This window comes from Nipponia nippon, unplaced genomic scaffold (assembly GCF_047370975.1).
Source record: "Nipponia nippon isolate SJK-2023a ecotype South Korea unplaced genomic scaffold, ASM4737097v1 scaffold_1, whole genome shotgun sequence".
In the NCBI taxonomy this organism is placed as follows: domain Eukaryota; kingdom Metazoa; phylum Chordata; class Aves; order Pelecaniformes; family Threskiornithidae; genus Nipponia; species Nipponia nippon.
In genome coordinates, this window is record NW_028262290.1 from 5,411,425 (window position 1) to 5,434,326 (window position 22,902).

Genomic DNA, 22,902 nt, shown 5'->3' on the forward strand with positions numbered 1-22,902 from the left:
CAGGGGATGTCTTTTGTATGGTTTGAACAAAAATAAAATAGCATAGCACTTCCAAGACTTCCCTTTGAAACCCTGAGGAACCGATAAGCGTTGTCTCATTCATGAATCAAAGCTCATGGCAATCTGTTTACCAAAGGGATACACAGGCTCTGCTATGAAGTTTTAAAAGCCACAATATGGATTTATCTTCGTTAATCATGAAATAGAGATTAGCATCTTCAACTAATGTTAGCTGGCTGATGCCGTGGGTAGTTGTCTTTCAGAAATGTATTTCTTTTTTGCGCTTTGAAATACTTTTTCCTCCCCCTTCCTGTTTTTCCTCACCTTATTTTTCCTATTTGGCACGTAGAGGCTGATAGAAGTTTGTTGATTAGACACTGAGGTGGTACTGCTTCTTTGGTACATTGGTCCTGGCAGCCCTGTGAAACACTCCTTTCCCCAGTGGTCTTGTCCTCTTTCTTTCTTTGGTCTATTAGTCAATTTTGATGGAAGACAACATCTTAGCTTTGTCCCCATAGATCTTCCTTGTGGTCTAGTAACTATCATTGCAACTGTGGTCAATGGAAGCATATAAAGAAACAGGTAGAACACAAACTATTTAAGGCATTTACTGAAGACATTAAGGAAAGAGCACATGGAAATTTATTCTGTAAATAATTGCCTGAACTTTTTCAGGACTGACAATATTGGAAAATACAGTGACTGTGTGTAAGACAAGGCTGCAGAGTGAGGGGATGGAGAGCATGGTGGGGAAAGGTGGCGTTGGAGGCACAGCGGGTTCAGCGGTCCTGTGAACGAAGCCCTGTGCTTCAAAGCGCTGGGCTGTGTGCTCTGCTCCGTAAGGCCAGCCAAAAAAGCCTCCTTCATCTTTTTCACTTTCTCTGCTTTCTGAAATATTCACACAAACTGTACCTGCCTTAGAAATGCCTCGTTGTTTGTAGGCAGGATTTATAAATAGATGTGTTTATGTGGCAGTTGATTAAAAAAAAATATCCAAATAACAAACTTACCGTGTGATGAATTCTACATGCTTGCCTAAGGAATCAATACCCTCTTTGATTTGCACGGTATGGATTCAATTTATATGTGCTGAGAGAAGCAAGAATGCACTTTTCTAAAGGAAACAAAATGATTCTTTAAGTTGTTTATATAGAGTATTTTATTTGCAGATGAAGACTATCATGTGCAAGTGTAATGAATCTGTCAGTTGCAAATGATTTCTATGTATATAAAAAGAGATCAAAGATATAACCTTCCTAAAATAGACCTCTTTATGTAATCATTATAAAGTACTACCATGGGCAAGATAAATAGAGGCTCATCATGGTGATAATATACTTAGAAAGTTGAGTTCAAGCCTAATAAGGAAAGTATTTTGCTATTATTGCTGCTCATATATTTTAATTATTTATAAGCGCACCATCAAGAACAAGACAGGGGCTTTATAGATAAAAACATTAGAAAGCTGGTATCTTTTTCCTTTTTCTTTCTTAAATGTTTTGACCAGTATAATTTTGTGCAAAATGTTTTATGTGGACTATCTGATGTCAGTTCAAAGTGGGAAGGAAATGAGAATAATATAACAGAGGTTTGAGTATTTGACTCAAGTGAAAGGATCCAACAACTAAATTAATTTAAAGCACGAAGCATCGTTTCAGTTGCTTTTGCTGGGGAAATAAGGTATGTGCTTTCAGGTTGTGTTTTCTGAGCAGCTTTATAAACCCTTTGTATAGTTGCAACAGAGATGAAGAAATCAGAGTTTGGATTCTAGAAGCATTTTTGCAGAAACCTTAACTTGGATGTGTAGAAGCAGAGATTTAGTGCTGTTTATAAATGCTTCTAGGGCTAGGGCCTAAAAAGAGAAAATCACTAGCAGAGTTTTGAGTTCACCCTGTTACCAATATGGAAATGTTCACCAGAAGATCCAGTAGCTAGAGGCACTTCTGTTGGTTCCTGCCCCCTCTTCCCCGAACGAAGCAGTTGTTCAGTGCAGTCTTTTTGTCTTTTTTTTTTTTTTTTTCCCCAAGAGTCATTTAATTATTATTTGGCCAAGCTGCGCTTACTGCAGTATCTTTCATACTAATTTAGGCGCTCCAGCTTTTGAATGATTAATGTTGACTGTGCTCAGAAATCTCATTGAACCTTTCCAGCCCTGAGACGTGGTGAAGTGTATGCACTGGTTTTGATGTGAAGTCCACCGTGCCGAACAGGAATAACTAACATGTGTCTGGACTGGGCTAATATATGTATTCTGTAAGCCAGCTGACGACCTTGCTGTCTTGGCCGGTTGTAAGGCTCTGTCTGAGTTACTGTCTGTTTTTTCTCTGGGGGCTCTGGTGTTGCTGCTTTCAAGGTTTTTCTCTCCTCTCAGATATCTTTTTGATATTATTCCCCCTCACATGTAATACTTGCTGTAACTCTAATTCTGATCACTCTGTATTCATACCTGTATTTTAACCTTTTCCATCTTGACAGTATTGGCAATACTCACTCTGATGACATATATGAAACCATTTCATTTTAACTAAATCCAGGACCAGCGGTTGCCTCACAGCTCTAGTTTTTATCAAACAACCCACTGCCATCTACCATTACCACTTCTTATCTGCCCTTTGACCAATATTTGTTTGTAAATAAAAAACTGAATTAATTTTTCATTTCAAGTCTAGTAACTCACAGTGGCAAGTGCTTTCCCGGAGTTCAGGCAAGCAGTTAGATGCACCATGTCCTCTTCATTCACTAATTTGTGTAGGTTGATCAAAAATTGCTTTCTGCATGAAGTTAAATATCCTGGGAGAGAGGATGTTTTGAAAGCTGTCTGGCAAGAAATGTTCATATAGAAATTAATATTCAGTGCAGAAGAGAAGTTGGCTGTTAATTTTCACAAGTGTTTTATGATGGCAGTAGTACTTTAATACAGAAAGCACTTCACAGCTAGAGAAAATAGATAACTCTATTATCTGTAAACAACAATAGAAACTATAGATCAAGTTGTTTATGTAGCCATCCCATTTTTAAGATTTAGTAAGGCTTACTTTTAATTTTAGTTTCTACCAAGCCTTCCTGATTTATCACTTCAATGTCTCTCAGTTTATTGCAGTGCTGAACTGAGCGCAGTCTCCCCTCCATAAATAAACACACCCCATTATTGTATTGTCTGTTAGTACAAAACTCAAAAGGAATATTTAGGAAATAAACTTGCATGAAATTTGGTTGTTGTCTGCTCTAGTTTGTTCTGTCTTCTCATTAGCAGACCTGCTTGACAGTAGATAGCGAATAAAATAGGAACATAACATCTGTTTTCCCACCTCGGGTGGTCACTGTCCCTTCTGGAGGACCAGCATCTCCTAGGTCTTTTGAGCAAAGGTGAACGTACCTGAGTGCAGGCATTTTTGGAAATACTTGCCAAGAGACAAAATGGCTCCATAACCCTCCCACAGTCTTACCTGTTCCCCTGAAGACGAAACTGTACATCTCTGCCATCTCTTCTTTTTTAATTTCAATAAAAGCCTCTTCCTTTGGTGGAGAGGGGAATGTTTATAAAGTCTTACTGAGCCACTGGCTTTACTCATAACTTGGAGAAATGAGTTTAAAATATTTATATGAAGTTGTCTTTTGATTTTACTGCATCTAAAATACTAGTCAGCTAATTGGTATCGACATGGGGTGTTTTCATGTGTGTAAATTTGCATTTGGAATTAAGAAATTTCTTTTGAAATCAGACACAATTATCGAATGGCTGTAGGAAAGGCAGAGGCCGCTGTACGCTGCTCTTTCTGCTTGAACTTGTTTTAATTACTGTCACGTTGCCCAGCAAATAATTCAGATCTTAAATTTTAGGTGGGGTATACAGTCCTAATATCAGAGCATTTTCAATGGCAAGTGAGAAGTATGTGGAAGTCAAAATCCACTAAAAAAATCAAAAAATAATAAAAGAGAAACCAGGTATCAATGACTACTTGTGCTGCCCTCCCACACACGTGCATGCTTTCTCCCCTGAGTCAGGACCTTTCCCTCAGCTTATGGAATTTGATTTAAGTTATGGTTCTGCTCTTTAGCCTCTGGAGAAGAGATGAGGTAAAACCTAGAGGAATCGTCCTGTGCCTGGTGGGAACCTGTAGGTAGCACAGCGTCACACAGATGAGTTGTGAGTGTGATGGGTTATACTGTTGCATCCTCATTAGACCACTTTTTCTCAGAATTGGGGAAAGACCCTGGCAGTGTAATTGAAAGTGGGTTTATTACACACAGGAGTGAATTTGTGGGAATGTTTAGGAACCAGTGCTACAAACTGTCATGACTATGCGTCTTTGTCTCCAGTTACATACTCGCAAGGGCCAAAATTTAAAAATTAACCCGTTCTTCTAACAACTTTGTACCTTCTTGATGCCGTGTCTGCTGACCACTCTGTGATGGCAAAATTTATCTCTCCTCAACGTTGATCCTAGTCTTCTATCTGATCTTCCTTTCTAAATGCACTGGAGGAATACTGTGATATATTGCCACTTGGTGGGTTGATGTTTCAGTCATTAAACCTGGGAATGAGCAAAGCATTGTGTCAGCAGCGGTGAAGGACGGGCATCTCTGCAGGTCTCCTGAGAAGGCTGGGGAGGGGGTGGGTTGTCTGCACAGACTCCTGCAAATTCGTCTCGAGCTCCTTGGGGAGGTGCTTTATGCGTGAGTCAGACTGGATCATCCCAACAAAAATGCTCTCATGAGAGGCCAGAAGAGGACATTATTCCATTTGGGGTTTGACTGATTACTGTGCTTTTCCAAGTCTATTGAACCTCTGTTGGAGGAAGGAGAAAAGTGGGAAGAGCCAGACATGTCAAACACTAAGGTCGGGGAGGTATCATGTGAAAAACTGATTATTCAAGAAGAAAAATTCTATTTGAATCTAACTAAAGATTATTTTTTTAAAAAAATTCTTTTGTAGAGGGAAGCAGAAAAAAAAGACAAAATTTGTTAATCTGATTTGCATGTTCTTCAAAAGAACAATAAAAAGAAAGTTTGGCCTCTGAAGTGTTATGGAGGTGAAAGCAAGACTTGCCCGTGTTAAAGAAATACTCAGTGGCACATGGGATTAAATATGGATTTCCTTTCCTGGATGAGTGCCCTAGCCCTTCTGCTGGTCACGTACCTGCATATACAAAGTGCTCTGTATAATGTGCCACTGGACGCAGGGCCTGGCGGAGATGTATGTCAGGTCATCCACTAGCCAAGTGGCTAACAGTCTCACGAGAAGTAGGAGACTAATGGAAATCCCGGCTTTGTGTAGCTAGAGAGTGGATATTAATGGAAGTAAGTAAATTTGGAGCTCTATCGGTTTTTGAGAACTGAACTTTTGAGACTCTGAAACAGAACCTGGCCTATTCCAGCCCCTCCGTGGCAAGCTGACTTCTTTCTTAGGGTTTATTTTTAATGGACTCTTGGGATCTAGCAATGGGATTTCTACCACTTCCTCAGCTGGGGGTTTGGAGGCTGATCTATTATTTCCAAGATATGTTTGCCAGGATCTGAAACAGTATGCGGAACTTTCCTGTTCTTCCACGTCCTTAATTCAAGTTATAGCTACAAATTTCAAAGGTAATCATAGAGGTTCTGAAAAAGCAAAAAGAAAGAGTATTTTTAAAGCAGCTGGGCTACAACCTTTCTCTGAAAGGGAAGAGTGAGGAAAATTATCAATATTTTATTTGAAATAATAGAGAGTGTCCCTGTTAATGATGGATAAAATATCCATATTTGCACTCGCTTAATGACTGTTCATTTTAGTATTCGTAAAACATGGAAATATTTAGATTTCTCTTGTAATTTGTGTAAACTTGGGGCTGAACAGCATTTGGCAATGGTCCTTCAGTTACTGCGAAGGTTTCTTTCTGTCCTCTCTTGAGAGGAATAAAATCACATTAGGAAAAGCTGCGGGTACTCATGGTTCTTCCTAGCCAAGCGCTAAAGCATTCAGCCTCATAGCTACAGAGATGAACTGAGCTATAAACTGTGGATACAAAGCTGTGCTGTAAAGCACTTTATAACCTACCAGCACAATGTACTATTTTGTAAAGCAATTTATAGCGCTATTCAAGCCTGGCCAGAGAAAGCACATTACCACCATGCAGGTGAGAAACATGTTTGAAAACGTGGCAGTCAGGACAGTTTTGAATCTTTCCTATCATGAGAGCCCTCTAAAGGTACCACAAAGATGCTCAACGTATCTTAAGAAGAAGGTGTAGTCTTGTCCGTAGTCTAAGGAGGTGATATTTGATGAAATTGCATCTGTACTTCCTTATGTTATTTATATCCAAAGATATTGCCTTCTATGCCTGATATAATCTCTGTATTATCTCTGCTACATATAGTCTCCCTCAGGCTTCTCATGAAAATGAGGCATTTATGATTTCCCTGGAAAATTAGATTTTACCTAAATACATCTACACTGATTACAAAAAAATTTTTGTGCTGCAAAAATCTTCACATTTAGGGTTGCACGAATGTTTCCGTCCTCGTTCGTGGCTGCAGCATGAAACCTTTCTGAATTTTCCCTCTGAGGAGAATTTTTTCTGCCTGAAGACTAGTATGTGTTTTTTCAACTTTGAGTAAAAGTTATTCATCTGCTTTTAAACAGAAAGGTAGACAGAAGTATTATTTTTCTTATTACTAAATAAGCAAAAGCAAATAGATCTTGCAGCTCAGGTTATCTCTTTGATTTTATAGTGCACCGTCATCTACAGCTTGAATACCTTTAGAGTCTTTAAGGGATAACTGAACTTTTAAAGGGTTAAGCAGAATTTGTTTGTGGTATTACGGTAGTTTCTCCTTGTTTAACTTTTGCAAGTTCCCTAAGGAAAGTTTGCTGATGGCCAAAAAGAAAGCATATAGCTTTTTTTTTTTTTTTTTTTAAACTCTATATTATTTAAAATGTGACTGCATTTGAAAGAAAAAGGCTTTTGGATAGAACTTTCAGCAGTTCAGTAACCACCTTGTATAAAACAGCATCACTGTTGAGTCCTGTAGCCCACAACAATCTGAAAGGCAGTAGTCTGTAGAAAGCAACTCAGCCTGTTTTACATGTATTAAAGTACCCCCTTAGGAGACGACAGAGAGGGGCTTGGTCTAGGAGTTTGTTTTATTAAGTGTCATACCAATAAATGCAACAATATCATTGCAGAAAAGAGCTGGGGCAGGTACTGAGCTCAGTGCAGCAGCTGAGATTTCTATTAGGAAACCATTTGGTTTTGATCACTGGCAGGGTGCTCCAAATTGACAAAATGCTCGGAAGTTAGAGGATTCGTCCCGATTTGTATTGCTTCGCTCTGTAGCAGAGGGGCCAGCAAGGAGATTTCTCTGTCTCCACAGATGGAGCAAAAAAGCGTATTTGGCCAGCCAAGATGACTGGCGATTGCAACGAAAAAGAAGCATCCATGCCAACGTGCCATTCCTCATGCTTGTTAAAATGCAAGTGAACGAATTATTACTTCATTTCTAAATCACCAGGAGCACATGAAGTCATAAAGAGGGGATGTATTTTGACTTTTGGCAGATAGGATGGAGAAGGAAATTGTTTGCCAAATTTATACTATCTGCCATGGTTCAACCTTCCAGTTTTTTCCTATTTAGCTCTTGTGAAGAAGGGCAACCTTTAAAAATTAATAAGTGCAGTAATGATAAATACAACAGTGGAAGGGAAAGGAGGGAGATTAGTTTAAAGGAAGATTTGGCAATCATACAGGAACATCCTTAAGCAAAAATTCAGAAATTTTATGTAAATCAGACCACTGCATTTAAAAACACTTGAAACAGACTATAGAGCCCAAGCAACTGGAAGTTAATTTTAATTTTTAATGACGACATTTCTGAAATTTACTGAGCCGACTTAAGCAAAGCCTTTGCTTTTCAAAAGCAGGATCTCCTTCTTCCTCAGTAAGATGCTCTCTAAGAGAGAGCTGCAGTGATGCTTGTTGCTGGCACACTTTTACCTGTCTCATTCAGTATCATCAGAATGCATTTGAGGTCTTGAATAAGTTCTAACAATAAAAGCAAATCATCACCTTCCAATTTTGTATCTTAAATTCTTTAACGAATTAGGGAGAAAAAGAGCATTGGAAATGTATATTGGTAAAGCAGAGGTATAGTATACCAGCTACTGCAAAATTCAGTAGATTTGCATGCCCTGAATAGTTGAAAAGAAATATGTCTAGCTAAGTTATCACAAGTAAATGTTTTCTAGCACCCTGCATATTTAAAGTGGAGCCTGGTTGCAAACTCTTACATGAAAATGTTTATCAGTCTAATTGGATAGAGGGAAAAAAATACTGGGCAACGTGAGTCAAAATGGAGGTAGATGAATGTTTTGCACAAACTCACTGCACACTGTATGAAAGAGGTGGGATGATGCGGAGTAAAGGGGCTTAGACCAAAGAACACGCTTACCGTTTTGGACACCTTAGACGGGAGAAGGGAGCTGGATGCAATGGGTTTTGAGGGCAGGGTTGGGTAGTGGTTATGACATTGAGGAGATCACGGACAACTGTTGTTGACACCCTGCAGAGGTGGGGAAAGAGCTCCCCGATGCCTCCATACCTCTGCGCTTTGGCGTACCGAGAAAATGGGGAGTTTTCTCAGAAGTCCATCAGTAACTCTTGATAAGAGCAACCCAGGCAAAGAGGGAGCCTCTAAAGCACGCGGCTGAGTGGAATAAAGATGCCTTTAATCAGTGCTTGCTTTTCTGTATTGTCAAGTCTATAGCAGGCATGGCAAGACAAATCCAATCTCAGATTTCTGAGCGAGTCTGAGGTAAAAGTAGCATGCTGTAGTTGGCACAGCTGTCTGACACAGAGAAGGCTTTGAAGTATGTGCTTCATTTGCAATAGGTTGGCTTGTTTTCACCCAGCAGAAACGGGCTTTTTGTTCTCTCTCCAGTCCCTTCATGTAAATAGATGTTAAATAACAAGAACCTTGTCCCCCTCTCCAAATTATGGGAAAATCTACGCTATTGATGGCAGTTTGATGAGAAGTTCATACATAGGGTTGTTTCCAAGCCCCAGGGATGGTGAGGGTTCATCAGGCAGTGGTCGGGGTGCAGCCTTCAGCTCCCCTTGCTCAGCTCTCTAATGGGGCAAGTCTGGTGGAAATCAGATGCTCAATCCCAGATCAAAACACATCGTGTTAATCCCCCTGTCCTATAAATTGGGATTGGAATGGTTTCTTTAATCGTATTAGCTAAAATCTATTAATTCTTTTCTCCTCTTGTATGGTGCATTGGAGAGATCTTCTACAGACGCCACGTTTTACATAAAGCCTGTGGCATTATAATTTGGGGTTGCTATAGTACATTTTTTGTAACTGATAACTGAGGAGCTGCTTGCAGCATCCTCAGGGGATCCAAGGATTGTGAACACCTCTGGGGTATCTTTTCCATTGGCCTGAGGAACCCCCATGCGCATACATGCCTACCTACTCCTTCATGAGGCATTCATGGGGTCCAAAAGGATTCCCTAATGAGAAGCAAGCTAAAACCGATTACTGGCAATCCGTTATTTCATACCATGGAAATGACTAAGCCAGGGTGTGCTGATAGTTTTCATGTTCCTCTGTGTTTCTTATACCAAATTCAATGTGGTTTTTGACATTGGTTAACTTCTCTTGGGTGGTTTTGTCTACTTGGAGCACTTCAGTGAACACCGTATAGAGGTAATGAACCGGTAGTGTCAGAGACCAAACAATTGACACTGCTTGGGAAGCAATACAGTATATTTTTTCCCCGCAACACTATGTCATTGGTGTGCCTGGGCAGAGATTTACGGTGTAGGCACTTGTCACTATGGAAGCAGGCAAAGGCCACCATATTACACCGTGAAGCAGGCTGGAAGGCTGCAGATTTTACTCTTTAGATTAGTGGTTTTAGTTATTGCAAAACAAAGAAAAAAATGCCTGAAGCCTGTTAACTGAAGTCTTTGCACTTCTGAAGTACACCGGCTTGTATTACTTTTGAAACTTGTCCCATTATTGTTAATGGAACCTGTTCATAAAATCTGTTTCCCCAAATGCTTACCAGAAAGAAAGCATCGCACAACAACATTTATAATTATAGAGAGATGTCTCTTTTCGTTTTTGTCCTTCTTAGTTTATTTGTGCTTTCTCTATTATATAGAAACATATGGAAGAGAATAAATAGAAAAAAACATATGATAGGGGAAAGGCAGAGAAATTAGGAGACATAGCCAAAAGAGAAAAAAAAGTGTTTCTACCTATGTTATTTCCATCACTACAATCTATCAAGTTAGCTTATAATCTGTCTCCTTCTTTATGAGAGTATTGCAGTCTTGGCCAGAAGATGATGGACTGAAGCAGGGACACTTGAACTGAAAGTGCAAATCCGTGCCCCGCACTGGCGAGCTCCCTGCCACAGCCGAGGTGCTCCAGCTGCCTTTGTGGGTCCTGTCCCGAATGCCGTGCAAAACACATACTGAGTGGAGCGGTCTGTGGTGAAAGGTGGTTGTTTTAACAACGTATGGGAGGTTTTACGCTGTTGCCAGTGACAAGATATTCCAGATTCTTTGAGGCTTTCAATTTGACCCCCAGCCCAACTTTGCTTTCTGAATACTTTGCAGAGATTTAAAATGAAGGCTAGAGACTGAAAGAAATGTGAGGAGAAGGAAAATGAAGTATTTTTGTAGCCAAGAACTGAAGCACCTGCCCAGTACTGAGTTTTCCTGGCAAGCCAGGCCTGGTCAGTCCAAGGCACTGGGAAATTAAAATACCTCCTCGTGACTGACATGGATTTATAGCTCTCCATCAGCTCTGTTTTAGCTCATAAATATCCTTTAAATACTCTTATTAAGATACATACCTTGCATATAATTGGGCAAACAATAAAATATTGCAAATATTGAGATAAATTAGAACTTCTTCATTTAATTACTGTATGTGGCTGAAGGACACTGGGAACAGACAGAATTTAAATAGGATGAACTGAAATGCAGAAGCAAGTGGAAAGTTTTTAAATCTCCCTTGTCAAATACAGAAACTCTTGTAATATTGATCCCTTGCTTTGTATTAGTTTAAGTGGTAGAAATGCCCCTTATGAAAATTTATGAAAGTACTTCAGTTTTCAAGACTTAGCTGTAGGATTATTGTTACCATTGATTATAATTTAAAGTGACTCATCTGCTTTTCTGTATGTTAAGGCATGAGATCTCTTCATTTTGTACACAGATCCACTTCTCAGCTTGCGGTTGATGAAATATGTACCCTTTGCCTTAAGAATAAAGAGGCAGCATGAAACATTGAGCATTAGCTGCAAAAATAGCTCCTGCGCTCTTGTCTTTAGGACTTGCTTTGTAGAAAATTGTTTCTTTTCACTGCAATTTTGTTGTTACAAAGAGGAAAGATAGCGGCACATGGAGCCATAGCAGGGCAGTCCATTAGAAATTTCTCTCTTTGATCAGAGTAAATTCATAACTAATTGCACCTTGTCTTGTCACCCAGTGGACTGAGGCACATCAGGTTGCAGTGGCATCTGTCCTTTTAAGTCATGGTGTGGCCTGATAGAGTTCCTTTCACTTCTAATACACGAGCGAATCTCCTCGGTTAGCAACCTGTAAAATAGTAGCGATAATTGTTACCTAGCCAGAAGGAGTGTTATGAAGTCTAATTAGTGAATATTTTAGTGTTCATGGGAAAAAAAAAAAGATGTACAAATGCTGTTTTGATTTTTCTCTTTTAAGATTGTATCTATTAAATCTGCTATTGTGGAATTGTTCTCAGTGCTTTCACGTATGATATCGGTAATCTAAGAGGGCTTTGCCATCCCGAAATACTGTGGGTCTTGACCAGCCTTAGGTACAAAGGCTTTTTCTCACAAACGTAAGGGAAATAATGCTTCAGAGCCCTTCGCTTCCTTTCAATAGGATGTTCTAAAGGGAAACTATTTTAAATAGGAACGCAAAGCAAATCATAGCACTTCAATAACAGCCTCATTTTGCCACTGTTTAAGAATGTAAGTAACTTTGCACTTGTGAGTTTTCCCAATAGTTTGCAAGGTCTACTTGAGTAGAAGTGTTTCCAAGACAGACAATGTTACCTGCCTTTCTGAGAAGCTTAGATGATTCTGTCTCTGATCTGTCTTTGTTCTTCTTGGTCTTAAAAAAAAAAAAAAAGTTTCTCTCTTTTTGTCAGTATTTCAGCACTTCCTAGGTAAATTAGACTTACCACAGCAAGCCTCCCAGTAGTCTTCGTGGACTCTTCTTCAAAGTGGCTTTCTCCTTATAAATATGCTCATTAAAGTGCTTAGTTAAATAAAGTATGGGTAAGCTTCACAAAAAAACCCCAAATCCTACAAGTTGTCCTCCTGATAGTAAAACATCTCAGCCTGGTGTTCTTGGGGAAGGCAGTCTGCTGGTCAGAAGTGCTATAGCCCCAGCTCCGCTGTGTGTTTCGTACTGAGCTCTGTTAAAAATATCCTCCCTAAGGAGGACTCTTTCCTGATTGTCGTACACTGGGAACAATAAATAAAATTATAGCCAATGAAATTATAAGCCTGATAATATAAATAGTTGAAACAGGAAAATCAGTGGAAATGCGTTGTAATTGCCTTCCAGTCTGAGATTGCAGTACGGAGCCAGCTAGAGGGCTAGCCGCTGGTTTTGGCCCACTTTACCATGTAATCACGGCAAACTGTGAAGTGTGTTGTCACTTAATGCGGCAGCATGACTGGGATTTCAGTAAATGAGACTTTCACGAGAGATGTCCCTGCCTTCTCCTCTCCGTTCATCCTCTTCCCCCTCTGCAGTTCGAAAAATCCGTGTGGGAATTGGTTCAATTGCTGTAGCTTGATATCCACCACGTGATAATGAGGTGTGACATTGGGGCACTATCTGAGAAAAGCCTGGTTAAAGTAAAGTGGTCCTGGTGTTTAATTTAATTAAGCACAGGTTGCAGTAAGCAGAGGATAAGATTGCAGCTCTGTGCTGTGTTCTCACACATTGCCCCTTTCCGTCTTGTGTGTATAAAATAATAGATGGGCTGATTTTTACTTGCTGTTGATTTAATAATCTAATAGCATAGTGGTAGAAGACCTTCCTACCATATCATTACATTTAGGAACAGGAACAGTTGTGCTTTGGGTTTTCATTCCCAGAAGCCATATGCTGTTGTCCACTATTTTGTCTGCCTACGCATTTATGGCTAAGAGCATCTCCTCTGTACCTTCTCGTACTGAAATGAAAATCTTGCAAGGGCATCTTGAAGTTTAGTGAGGTGATTATGGTTCCAATTTAATTGTTAGACAGGCCATAATATTGTTATTAATTAATTATATAATTAATTTACATTAATTTATTAAACCATTAAGGAAAAAGAAGCGTGGTTAAATATTTGACCATAATTTTGACAGACTAATCCTAGCCTGGAGCAAGGGCTTCTCTTAGCTGTTCTGTCCTTCTAAGATTATGCAAGCTCCTCCTTATTTTTAATTTTACATTTGATTAATTCTACTTTGTTTATGAATTTGTTATTTGCGGCTGACTCCCCAGGATGCTAATTGCTACTGTAAACTACAGATACTGCTGAGCTAATGTATTCTGAAAATATCAGGAAAAGAAAGGATGTCATGAATGTATAGTTCAAAAATGAGCCACTGATTTGTAATTCTGAGTCCTTTCCAAAATAAAAAAAAAAAAAATAGATCCCTTATTCTTTGCTTCTTTTGGAGAAAATGCCTGTATCCACTTTATTTATATCTGTGAAAGATGAGAGTGGATCTGGTAAAAAAGGAGTTTTTTTCTGTATTTGGTCTTGTATTGGATATGTTTTATTCTATAGCTATTAAGAAGACAGTCTGACCTCGCATATTCCAGTCGAAATTTCAAGGTTATTTAGACTATAATATTTAGCAATTGGGTTTTGGATAAAGTCTTCATCTAAGTGAAATGAATACAAAAATGGATGGCAACAAACTTACAAATTCTTTGTGTTGTCCTTTCATTGCTGCCTTTTTCCTAGTGGAGAGAAAGTAAGATGATCAGAGGAGTGCAGATTGGCTGTAAGAAATACAAATCAAGATATCAGTCCTTTCATAGGGAGAGTTGTCCTATTGGGTATGTGATGAATTGTGTGAGGATCAGAAAAAAATTTTTGTGGCTACATCGATCTTCCAGACCAAGTCTGATGGCCAAAAGAGAAGTCTCCCATGCAAGAGGATGGCTTTCGGTGGAGGTCTCTGGATGGACATCCAGATGTTGTGAAGATTTTGAATGACCTGAGGCAAATCAGTTTAATCAGTTGGACTTGAATTTCTCATTTTCACAAATGTAGGCATATTTATGTTTAGCCACTGTTATAAGATGTCCCAGGGAGCTCTCCTTCCCTGCCAAAAGTCAAAGAAATTTTATAAGTCACACTGATTTTCCCTGTTTCTCTTAAGTTTTAAGGTGGCGTCTCCTTGTCCCAGTTCAGGGTGGATTTTGTCTGCCTTCTCCACCTTTCCCCAAAATATGACTTGTCCTTTATCCCACCCTCAACCAGAGCCTTAGCTTCATCCTCTGGGCAATGCTGAGGTTTTATTTATTTCTTTCTTGCGGCTGGACGGTGAATTACTATGTGGCAAGGAGAGGTACTTAGTAGTAGCCTTTTCCCTTCTTCAGTCTTCATTAAATACTTTAATTAGCAAGTCTGTGGCTTCAGGCTGCTTTTTTTCTTTGAAGCCTAATGAAGAAACACTGGTAATACTTTATATGTCAGATTATCTCAAATATTTAGACACACTTGTCTTCAGCATTTGACTATTTTCTTTATGTGAACATTGATTAAAGTAAAAAAAGGGTGATTAGACCAAATGCAAGATCATCGTCCCCAAAAAGCCCTCTGATACAGGATGAGTTTTGCTCTGGCTCATCGCAGGATCCCTCTTACACCCACACTTTGAGAGTGTTTTGAGATCAACACGCAAACAGTTGCCGTTAAAAGCATGGTTCTCAATGGGGAACACATAAATTAGTCGTAAAATAGATGGAGATCCTTATAGGACTTGCTTAGCTGGCCGTGACTTTCACCAGCGGGGTTTATAGAGTTTAACAACCAGGATAGGAAAATATTTGCCTGCAGGAGCAGACAGCCCTGTCGTGGCAGCGGCTGCCAACTGCAGGAATTTCATTTACAGCCCCGAAGAGCTGTGCTGTGCCATGCCACGTTTTATCAGTGAATTACTATAGCGAAGGTGCTAATAGCTCATTATACTGCAAACAGGTGGTGCAGGTTCTTTCTGTTGTATCTGGAGAGCCTGCAGAAAGGGGATGGTTCAGCTAAAAATGCATCGCTGGCCACTCTGGATTTTCTGCAGTTTCTGCCGACATCTAAGCTGAATACTATTTACGATGTCTGTCCAGTAACTAGGGCTGTGCGCTGTGTTTTCACGCTGCCTTTGGGCCGAGACTTTGAATTTTCATTGGGAAACATTAACATGCTGTAATATCCTGAGGTTGAAGCAATTACCTTAATAGATGCTTCTGTCTTATTGGGTGGTCTAGAGCGCATCACTTGCCATCTCTTTCTCTGTGTTGCCTTCTGTAAAATGAAATATTTACCACCAGACTCCTGCAGAGTCTTCAAAATAGTGAAAAAGTATTGTATCGCATATTAATGCAGCATTATAATAGTGGTATTCAGAGATTAGAGGCTGACTTAGTTTGTGCAAAAGAAAAAAAAAAGGTTATTTCATTACCTTTATTTAATCTTGCAAATGGGAAGTCTGTGTGGCCTAACATTCATCTCCCTGCCTTTGGGTTTTTTGTTTAACTTGGGTCCAAATGAGCTGATTTCTAGACCCTTACTAGCTGATCCTTCGTTTTTATGATAACTGGGTTCTCATGACCTCTGTCCTCCTCTCCTTTGACACCATGTAGTACTTTGAACTTCAGTTCTAATAACTGAATGCAGAGTTTGCAGGTACTGAAATCAAAGCAAATGTTAAATCAGGATGTGCCCAGTAACTATTTAACTTGCTTAGCTTTTTGACTGCATAGGGAACCTGAAGAGTGTTTGCAATATAAGGCTTTGCAGTGGCATCAAAAGATATTACTTGTTTAATGTCAGCACTAAATAACGTAATGTTGAAACTGTTGTCAAATATCAATTTTCATTGCTATTTTCAGTGCAGCTTGATTGCTGGAAAATTAATACATCACAGTTTCAGAAATTCTTACAGCTTTTCCGTTAAAAAGTAATCTTTAGAGACAGTGTTGTGAAGAAGGAAGGCTTCTTCACCCCAGACACCTAATTTTAAAATTCATTCTTAGGTTTTATTCATTAAGGTCAACAGGGAGGGAAAAAATCTCAGATTTTCAGATTTTAGGTTATAATTTTGAAAATCTTGTGATCTGAGACTGTTTCTTAGGAAAGAAAAGCAGCTCTCTGCTTTGCATCATTAATGAAGTATCAGACTTTGCCTATGAATAATATTCTGGCTTAATTAAAAAGTATTTAACCAAATATTTAAATCAGAGCAAATGTAGGAAAAATAACATCCTGATTTAATTAGAAAGCAGTTAAGAAATATTTAAATCACTGCAAATCTGAGAGATGAATAAAGTATTATAAAGTATGGGCTCCTATCTTAGAAACATCAGAGCTTTGAGGGGGGCATCACAAAATACCGATGCCTGTTTTACCCCTGTGGCCAATAAACATCTTTGTTCCACCACCAAAAGCCTCTGCCTTTGTACGGGCGCATCAAGCACCTACAATAGATTTTGTTTGAAATGAAACCCAAAGACTATCTCCTCCAGGGACAGTCTTGGTTAAATGTGTTTGTGTCAGTTGTTTGTGTACATACATTATAAAGATTTTTTCAGCATATTTTATTCTGACATAATTCAATGGCTTTCTTTCAAAGGATGAGTGAATATTAGTCTGCTAAATTGCATTACTACTTGGGAACTCCCTTTGGTATTTTTTCTTAGTCATTAAATATACCCCAGCAGTCTAATGCTGCATTTCACTTAAGCACAGCTAAGAAGCCTTTATTCTCTGAAGTGAGGCACAGGATCCTCAGCTATAACGTGACCACATCAGTTTCCGCAGATGGAAGGAAAATTTCAGTTTCTTGTATTCAAGACACTTTCAAGGTGAGGCCAGGATTTGTGTAGCTATAAATCTCAGCAGTGAGGTTCTTGGTCAGCTTTTCTTTGATGCGTTGTTAAAATATGTTGGTGATGAGCCGCCCAAAAGCCAGTTGGCTGCTGGAGTCAACCTGCGGCTCTGTCATTTCTGAAAATGACACTGAAGGAATGTTGAGTTGGGAAAGTTAAGACTGAATTGCAAAGTCTGCAAGGAGTTAGGAAATGTAAAAATTAAGGCTCCTTCTATGACTTCGAATCTTGATGAATATTCACACTTTTTGCAGGCCCCAGTTATTCAATGATCTGACTCAAAATACAGATGTGGGACCTGCCATGGCTTCATGCTGATTCCTCTTATTTTACACGTTTGAACTCCAAGCAGGATGTATGGAGGCCATCTGTAAGAGAGCTCGGCAAAAACATTGCTTTGCGTGCTGCAATTTTTCCCAACTCCCTAATAATCTCTACGCAGGGTGATGTTTTGTTTGAGGTTTCCTTTCTTTTCTTTCACTTTCTCAGATGTAGACTTTATGTTGAAAACCACATTGCCGTGAGGCTGACAAGGGCTCCTGGGCTTCCTTACCTGAGACTAATTGTGTGTGTGTACGTATGGGGAAGCGTGTAAGGGAGGACTGGATACGCTTGACAGTCACCCTGCTTGCTTTCCACTCCTCTGATATTGCTGAGACCTTGCCTACAAGGGTTCTTTTGCCTTCTGGAATGGACACACTACAGATACGGTCCTTAAGAGAGGCTTCGACATTAAATCATTTTACTTCCCTGTGTATACATGCAAGATTGTTCTATTTATTTGTGCTGTGAATGCACTTTGTACCTTCGCTAATTGTTTTTATCCCTCCCAAAGTTATCTTGACAAAAACAGCATACTTCCCTTCTGCCTGAGCTTGTGAAAAAGAGAGGAGGAGGAAAACAAGCAAAATCAAGATTCCTGCTGACTTGCATGGCAACAGTGATCTCCTTCCAACTGGAATTAATCAATTGTGTAGCTGTGTGAATCAATTTGTCTGCGGCATGCTGTCAACTTATTATTAAGAAAGTGAAAATGAGTGCCAGATAATCGCTTGGAGCAAATGACTGAAAGGGTTAACTGCAGGCTTGGTACACATAGAAATAAAATTACGGAAGAAATGTCTTCTTGACATGATGCAGTTCTGCCTGGGGATGCACTAATGGGCCAATTGGCCACACTATGGAGTTACTTGCCATCAGTGCCAGGATAGTTTTCTCCAGCTTCGAATGAAGAATTTTATGGCTTTAAGTGAATTTCAGGAGAATATGTTCATTTACATCTCTCATCAGTTTAGGGTTAGACGTTAGGCTACACATTTGAAGCAAAAAGTACAAAGCCAAGAATGACTGGGGCCAAAAAGGGATCCAAGGTTGTTAACGACCATTCCATCTGTACAAGGCAGCATTTTTCTCTATGACCTTTTCAAGTTGCAAAGGCTTATAAGGAAATCAGGAGTTCAGTGAGATTAGACAGAATTGGTCATTGGAACCAAAACCATTTCTTGCTGTTCGTGGGGTATATCTGCTCTTACGCAGACGACACGGTTTGGTGATGTTTGTCTTGGCACTTAGCTACCACAGTGAGAGGTACCTTAGCACTGCTATAGGAAAAAAACATGCGTATTATGAATGAACAGGTCATGGCATTTTGCTGCTTTATTTTGGTTTTGCTCAGTGCATGTACAAACATGGCACTTCCCCCCCGCCCCTCAACTTTTCCTCTGTTTTGTGATTGATCTTAGAGGAAAATAACTCCTCACTTTATACCTTAAATAGTTATGGTCTCCATCTATGTCTACAAGGAAGATAAACATAATAAAGAATGCAACATAGGCACTACAAAGACATAAATGACAGCTGAAGGAAGACTAGTAATTTTGGAGATTCATGTGGGAAAATGTTCTCAAGCTGCCGTTACCACGACATTGACATTCTTGATTCAAAGATATATTTTTTAGGGTGTACCAGAAGGTTTCCCACTTATCTCAAGATAGTACATTAAAACTCGTTTCATAACTGTCATTATTATCTCTGGAAAAAAATCTTAGAAGTTCTGTGGCTTAGGAATAGAAACTGGATGGATCTCCACAAAATCTCTTTTGTGGGGATGCCGACTATTCAAGACTGTTCAGGTGATTCAGACCTTTTGTTAATCATGGAAGAACCTGTTGCCTTAAAAAATGAGAATGACACAGCAGAAGAAAATCAACCTCTTACAGCACGTAGAAAGCAGTCAGAAAAAACCCTCAATGTTTTCTACAACATGAAGTTATGCAGCGTATGGATTCTTTGTCCAACAGCTTCTTGTACCTCCTTTAAAATATAATAATAATTGTAATCAAGTATCTGTGACATTAATGGTATAGAGGAATTTTCCATGCGTGTCAGTAATTCACCAGAGCTGGCACAAAACCTATTAAGTTGTATCAATCACAATCAGTATAATATCATCAAAGACTGGGTAATGAGAAATAAGAGGAACTTGAAGAAAAATTGGAGACAACAAAACCTTGTTACTATTTCTCAACTAAGAATACATTATTTTTGTTTAAAAAGGATGTTATTACCAGAAGGGGACCACAAATTGGCCTTTTTTTCTATTTTGTGTGTAGATAATAAATACAGCATTGTTCCATACCCTGACACTACAGGAGCTTGTTTAGCAGGTGCCAGCCACGTAGCGTCGTAGATGGGGACACAAAGGTGCCCTCTGACTTTATCAGTGGCTTATACCAATGTCTGCAAGAGAAAACCCCACTGAGACCAGTGCAGACATCCTGCATTTGAACTGGCATCTTTTGCAGTCAATTAAAAATACTGTATGATAAATGCAATGTAAAATGTTTTATGTTATATGTCTCTGCTAGTAGGTACTGCCTTCGTGCAGGATATTGGGCAGAGCTTATGCTGGGATACTCAGTTAAAAAAATCTGTGAACCCTTCAGATTTAAGCAGCCTAACAATTTGGTGAAGCCTTCTTTGCTAGCTTATCATTGGAAGTCCATGTGTTTTTCCCTATTTTGTTCATGTGCGATGCTACAGAGGGCTTTAGAAAACAGCACTGCTAACCAAAAGCAAAGCACAACATTGACAAGAATAAAACAACTATTAAAGATATCGAGGCTATCATACAACAACCTGGCAGTGAGTGTTTGCTGATATATAGGACCTCCAAAATACTGCTAAGATAAATTCAATGGATTTTTTTTTTTTTTTTTTTTTTACTACAAAAGGTTAAAAGTCCAACAAGCATATGATGAAAAAGTGATGGACACGAAGCTCTCTAATACCTTCACGGCTGGCATGAGTGTATGAGATTAAATTTCAGCAGTGAAGAGCAGGTAGAAAAATATTTAACTGTCCGTCCATTTTGATATCTGGTTGCTGAGGCTATCCTTCAGCAACTGAAAAAAAGCAGACTGGTTGTGATATGTTGATGGTTTAGAAAACTTAATCTAAGTGTATGATCTTTTTTTCTGTTTCACCCGAGTGAGTCACAGCAGTTGAGACTATGCTTGGTTTGCTTTAAGTATGAAATACTTAGATAGCTTGCATTACACTTAGGTGGTAAATTGATTTATAGTTTAGAGAACAATGAGAATTTTGGTACCAAAATTGTATGAAATCAACAGTTATTTTTACCTTCTGGTAGGTTCCTATTTCTGCTGTGCTAACTAAACCAGCCAAGTTTGGAAGTTCAGTTCCTGGACTCCTTTCAGCTAATTTTTCTTTTGACAACCTGGCATCTTCAGGAATTAATGAACATGCTTTGGCTGCATTCAAGAAGTTTATCTGTTTCTAGGACAGTGCATGAAAATGTGCTGAAGTTAAAGTGCCCCTAAATTTTTATTATTCCATAGTGGTTTAAATAAACCTGTAAGTTCATCTTGTGCTTAAGCATTGTTTTGACTACAAGTCCTTCCCTGAATTTTTAATTTTAAGATTGGACTTTTTAGAGTGTGGTTTAGGAGCACCCCCAGGTTTTTGGCTGACAGCGCACTCCTAAATTAGGGAGGAACTTTTACCTCTGAGAAGCACAGCGAGAGAATTCATGGCGTGCCTCAAGGTGTGCAAGGGTACTGTGGCAGAGCAGGGAATGAAGCCTGGGTCTCCCAAAGTACTCGACTACAGCAATGTCACTAAATTTTGAAACTGTGAACTGCCTTCTTGATTCATTTCTTTTCACGCAGCTGCTCAGTCCCACTTGGACCGAGGAGTGAGAACTGATTTTAGGTATGAACATTTATTCCTCTGCTCTGATTAAGGGCAGACAGAAAGTGTACGACGAGTATGAACAATCGCAGCCAGCACTTGCAACTACTTCTTGTCTCAGTGCTGGAAAAAACTGAGCTATGGCTGGCAAGTATTGCTTTTTCTTAAGCTTTATAATCCCCATTGAACTCAATGTCTGAGTTCCCTGGGCTAGCATTTGTTAGCCCAACTCTGGGCTAAACCATGCTTTTTCTCCAATTATAGGCCTTGGCATCGGTGGTTTTTATAAATCTTCTTTTTCAACAATTTTTTCCCCATGGATAAGACTGGGATATTGAATGACTACCTTTCTGTAAGCTAATCTAATAACGCAATGATTTTCAGACTCCTAGGTACAAAATGAGAGAAAAGCCTCTTTAGACTTCCTGCTTAATAAGATTTACAGTGTTTTCTATTAACCACAGACATAGTTTCATTCCTAGCTCGGAGTATGCTCGCTTCACAATCATGCTTCCTAAATTAATGCCTGGTTCTTTTTCCAGCAGTTTTTAATCTCTTTTAATTGGCACCGGTCTCAGGCCACTCTTGTCACATTTTACCACCTCCACTTCAGCGCTGGCCGGCCGCTGCTCCCTGAGCTCATCCGTTAACCTCCGTTCATCCCCACCTTTCTCTCCTTCAGCCCTTTCCATTACATCCTACCTACATCTGCTCTCTGTTGGCAGTACGAGACTTTCAGAGCTCACCCTAGCCTTTTTCATGTACACTGACAGCGGAGAAAGAAATGGCCTATTTTTTTCAGTTTACCTTGTTCAGGTGAAAACACCTTAGAAAAGGTAAGCAAGGTCCAGCAGTCTCTTGTTTCAGATAAACTTCTGATCTTTTTTCCAACTTTTAGGATATCAAATATTGAAATTATAGCCTTAATGACAACATTAAATTCTGTAATATTCGACTTCTGTCCTGTGAGATTTATTTACAGGAAAAATAGCAGGTGCATAACCTTAATTTTCAGTTCTATAATTAAAATGGCATAACTTGCCGATATGTATTTTTAATATATAACTTTTCATATATAAAAATGCATTTTTTTAGACCAGATCCTAATTATAGGAATAATAACGAACACACACCTACTCCACTTTTCTTCATGTAGGTGGTTGTTAGAGTGCGCTCCAGCAGAAAGCCTATGGTCTGTTTACTTCTATTTTACTTATTTCCTACTTTTTAAAATGAATGCTTTAGACATTACTCCAGTTTATCTCACCTTACACTGACTTAACTGCGTTGACTTCAACAGAGTTAACCATAATCTTCATTTACGTAGGAGGTAAATTGTGCACATTTAGCTAATTCTCTAGGTGTCTGGGCTTGAAATGGAGTGTAATGGATCTTAGTCACTGCTATGTTTTCATGCAAACTGTTAAAACAACACTTTATTTGCAGAATTTCCCAAAGCAATGGAAAATAAAGAAGTTCATGAGCATGCTTTTGGCTCCAGAAATGCAAATCTAAAATGTGCTGATTTCACAGTGAATGGCCCTGGGAG

General features: G+C 39.2%; 1 protein-coding gene across 5 annotated transcripts in view; it reads left to right on the top strand.

The window, feature by feature from the left end:
- The window catches only part of TRAPPC9 (trafficking protein particle complex subunit 9), a 523,335-nt gene that overhangs the window by 418,128 nt on the left and 82,305 nt on the right, over window positions 1-22,902 (top strand). The window contains exon 22 of one of the 5 annotated variants that reach the window (XM_087743764.1): window positions 17,977-18,050. The exons of the other annotated variants lie outside the window; for them this stretch is intronic. Coding sequence (XP_087599890.1) covers window positions 17,977-18,014 — 38 coding nt within the window. The 3' untranslated portion in view covers window positions 18,015-18,050. Of the gene's footprint in view, window positions 1-17,976; window positions 18,051-22,902 lie in introns of those variants that run through there. 5 annotated transcript variants of the gene reach the window in all.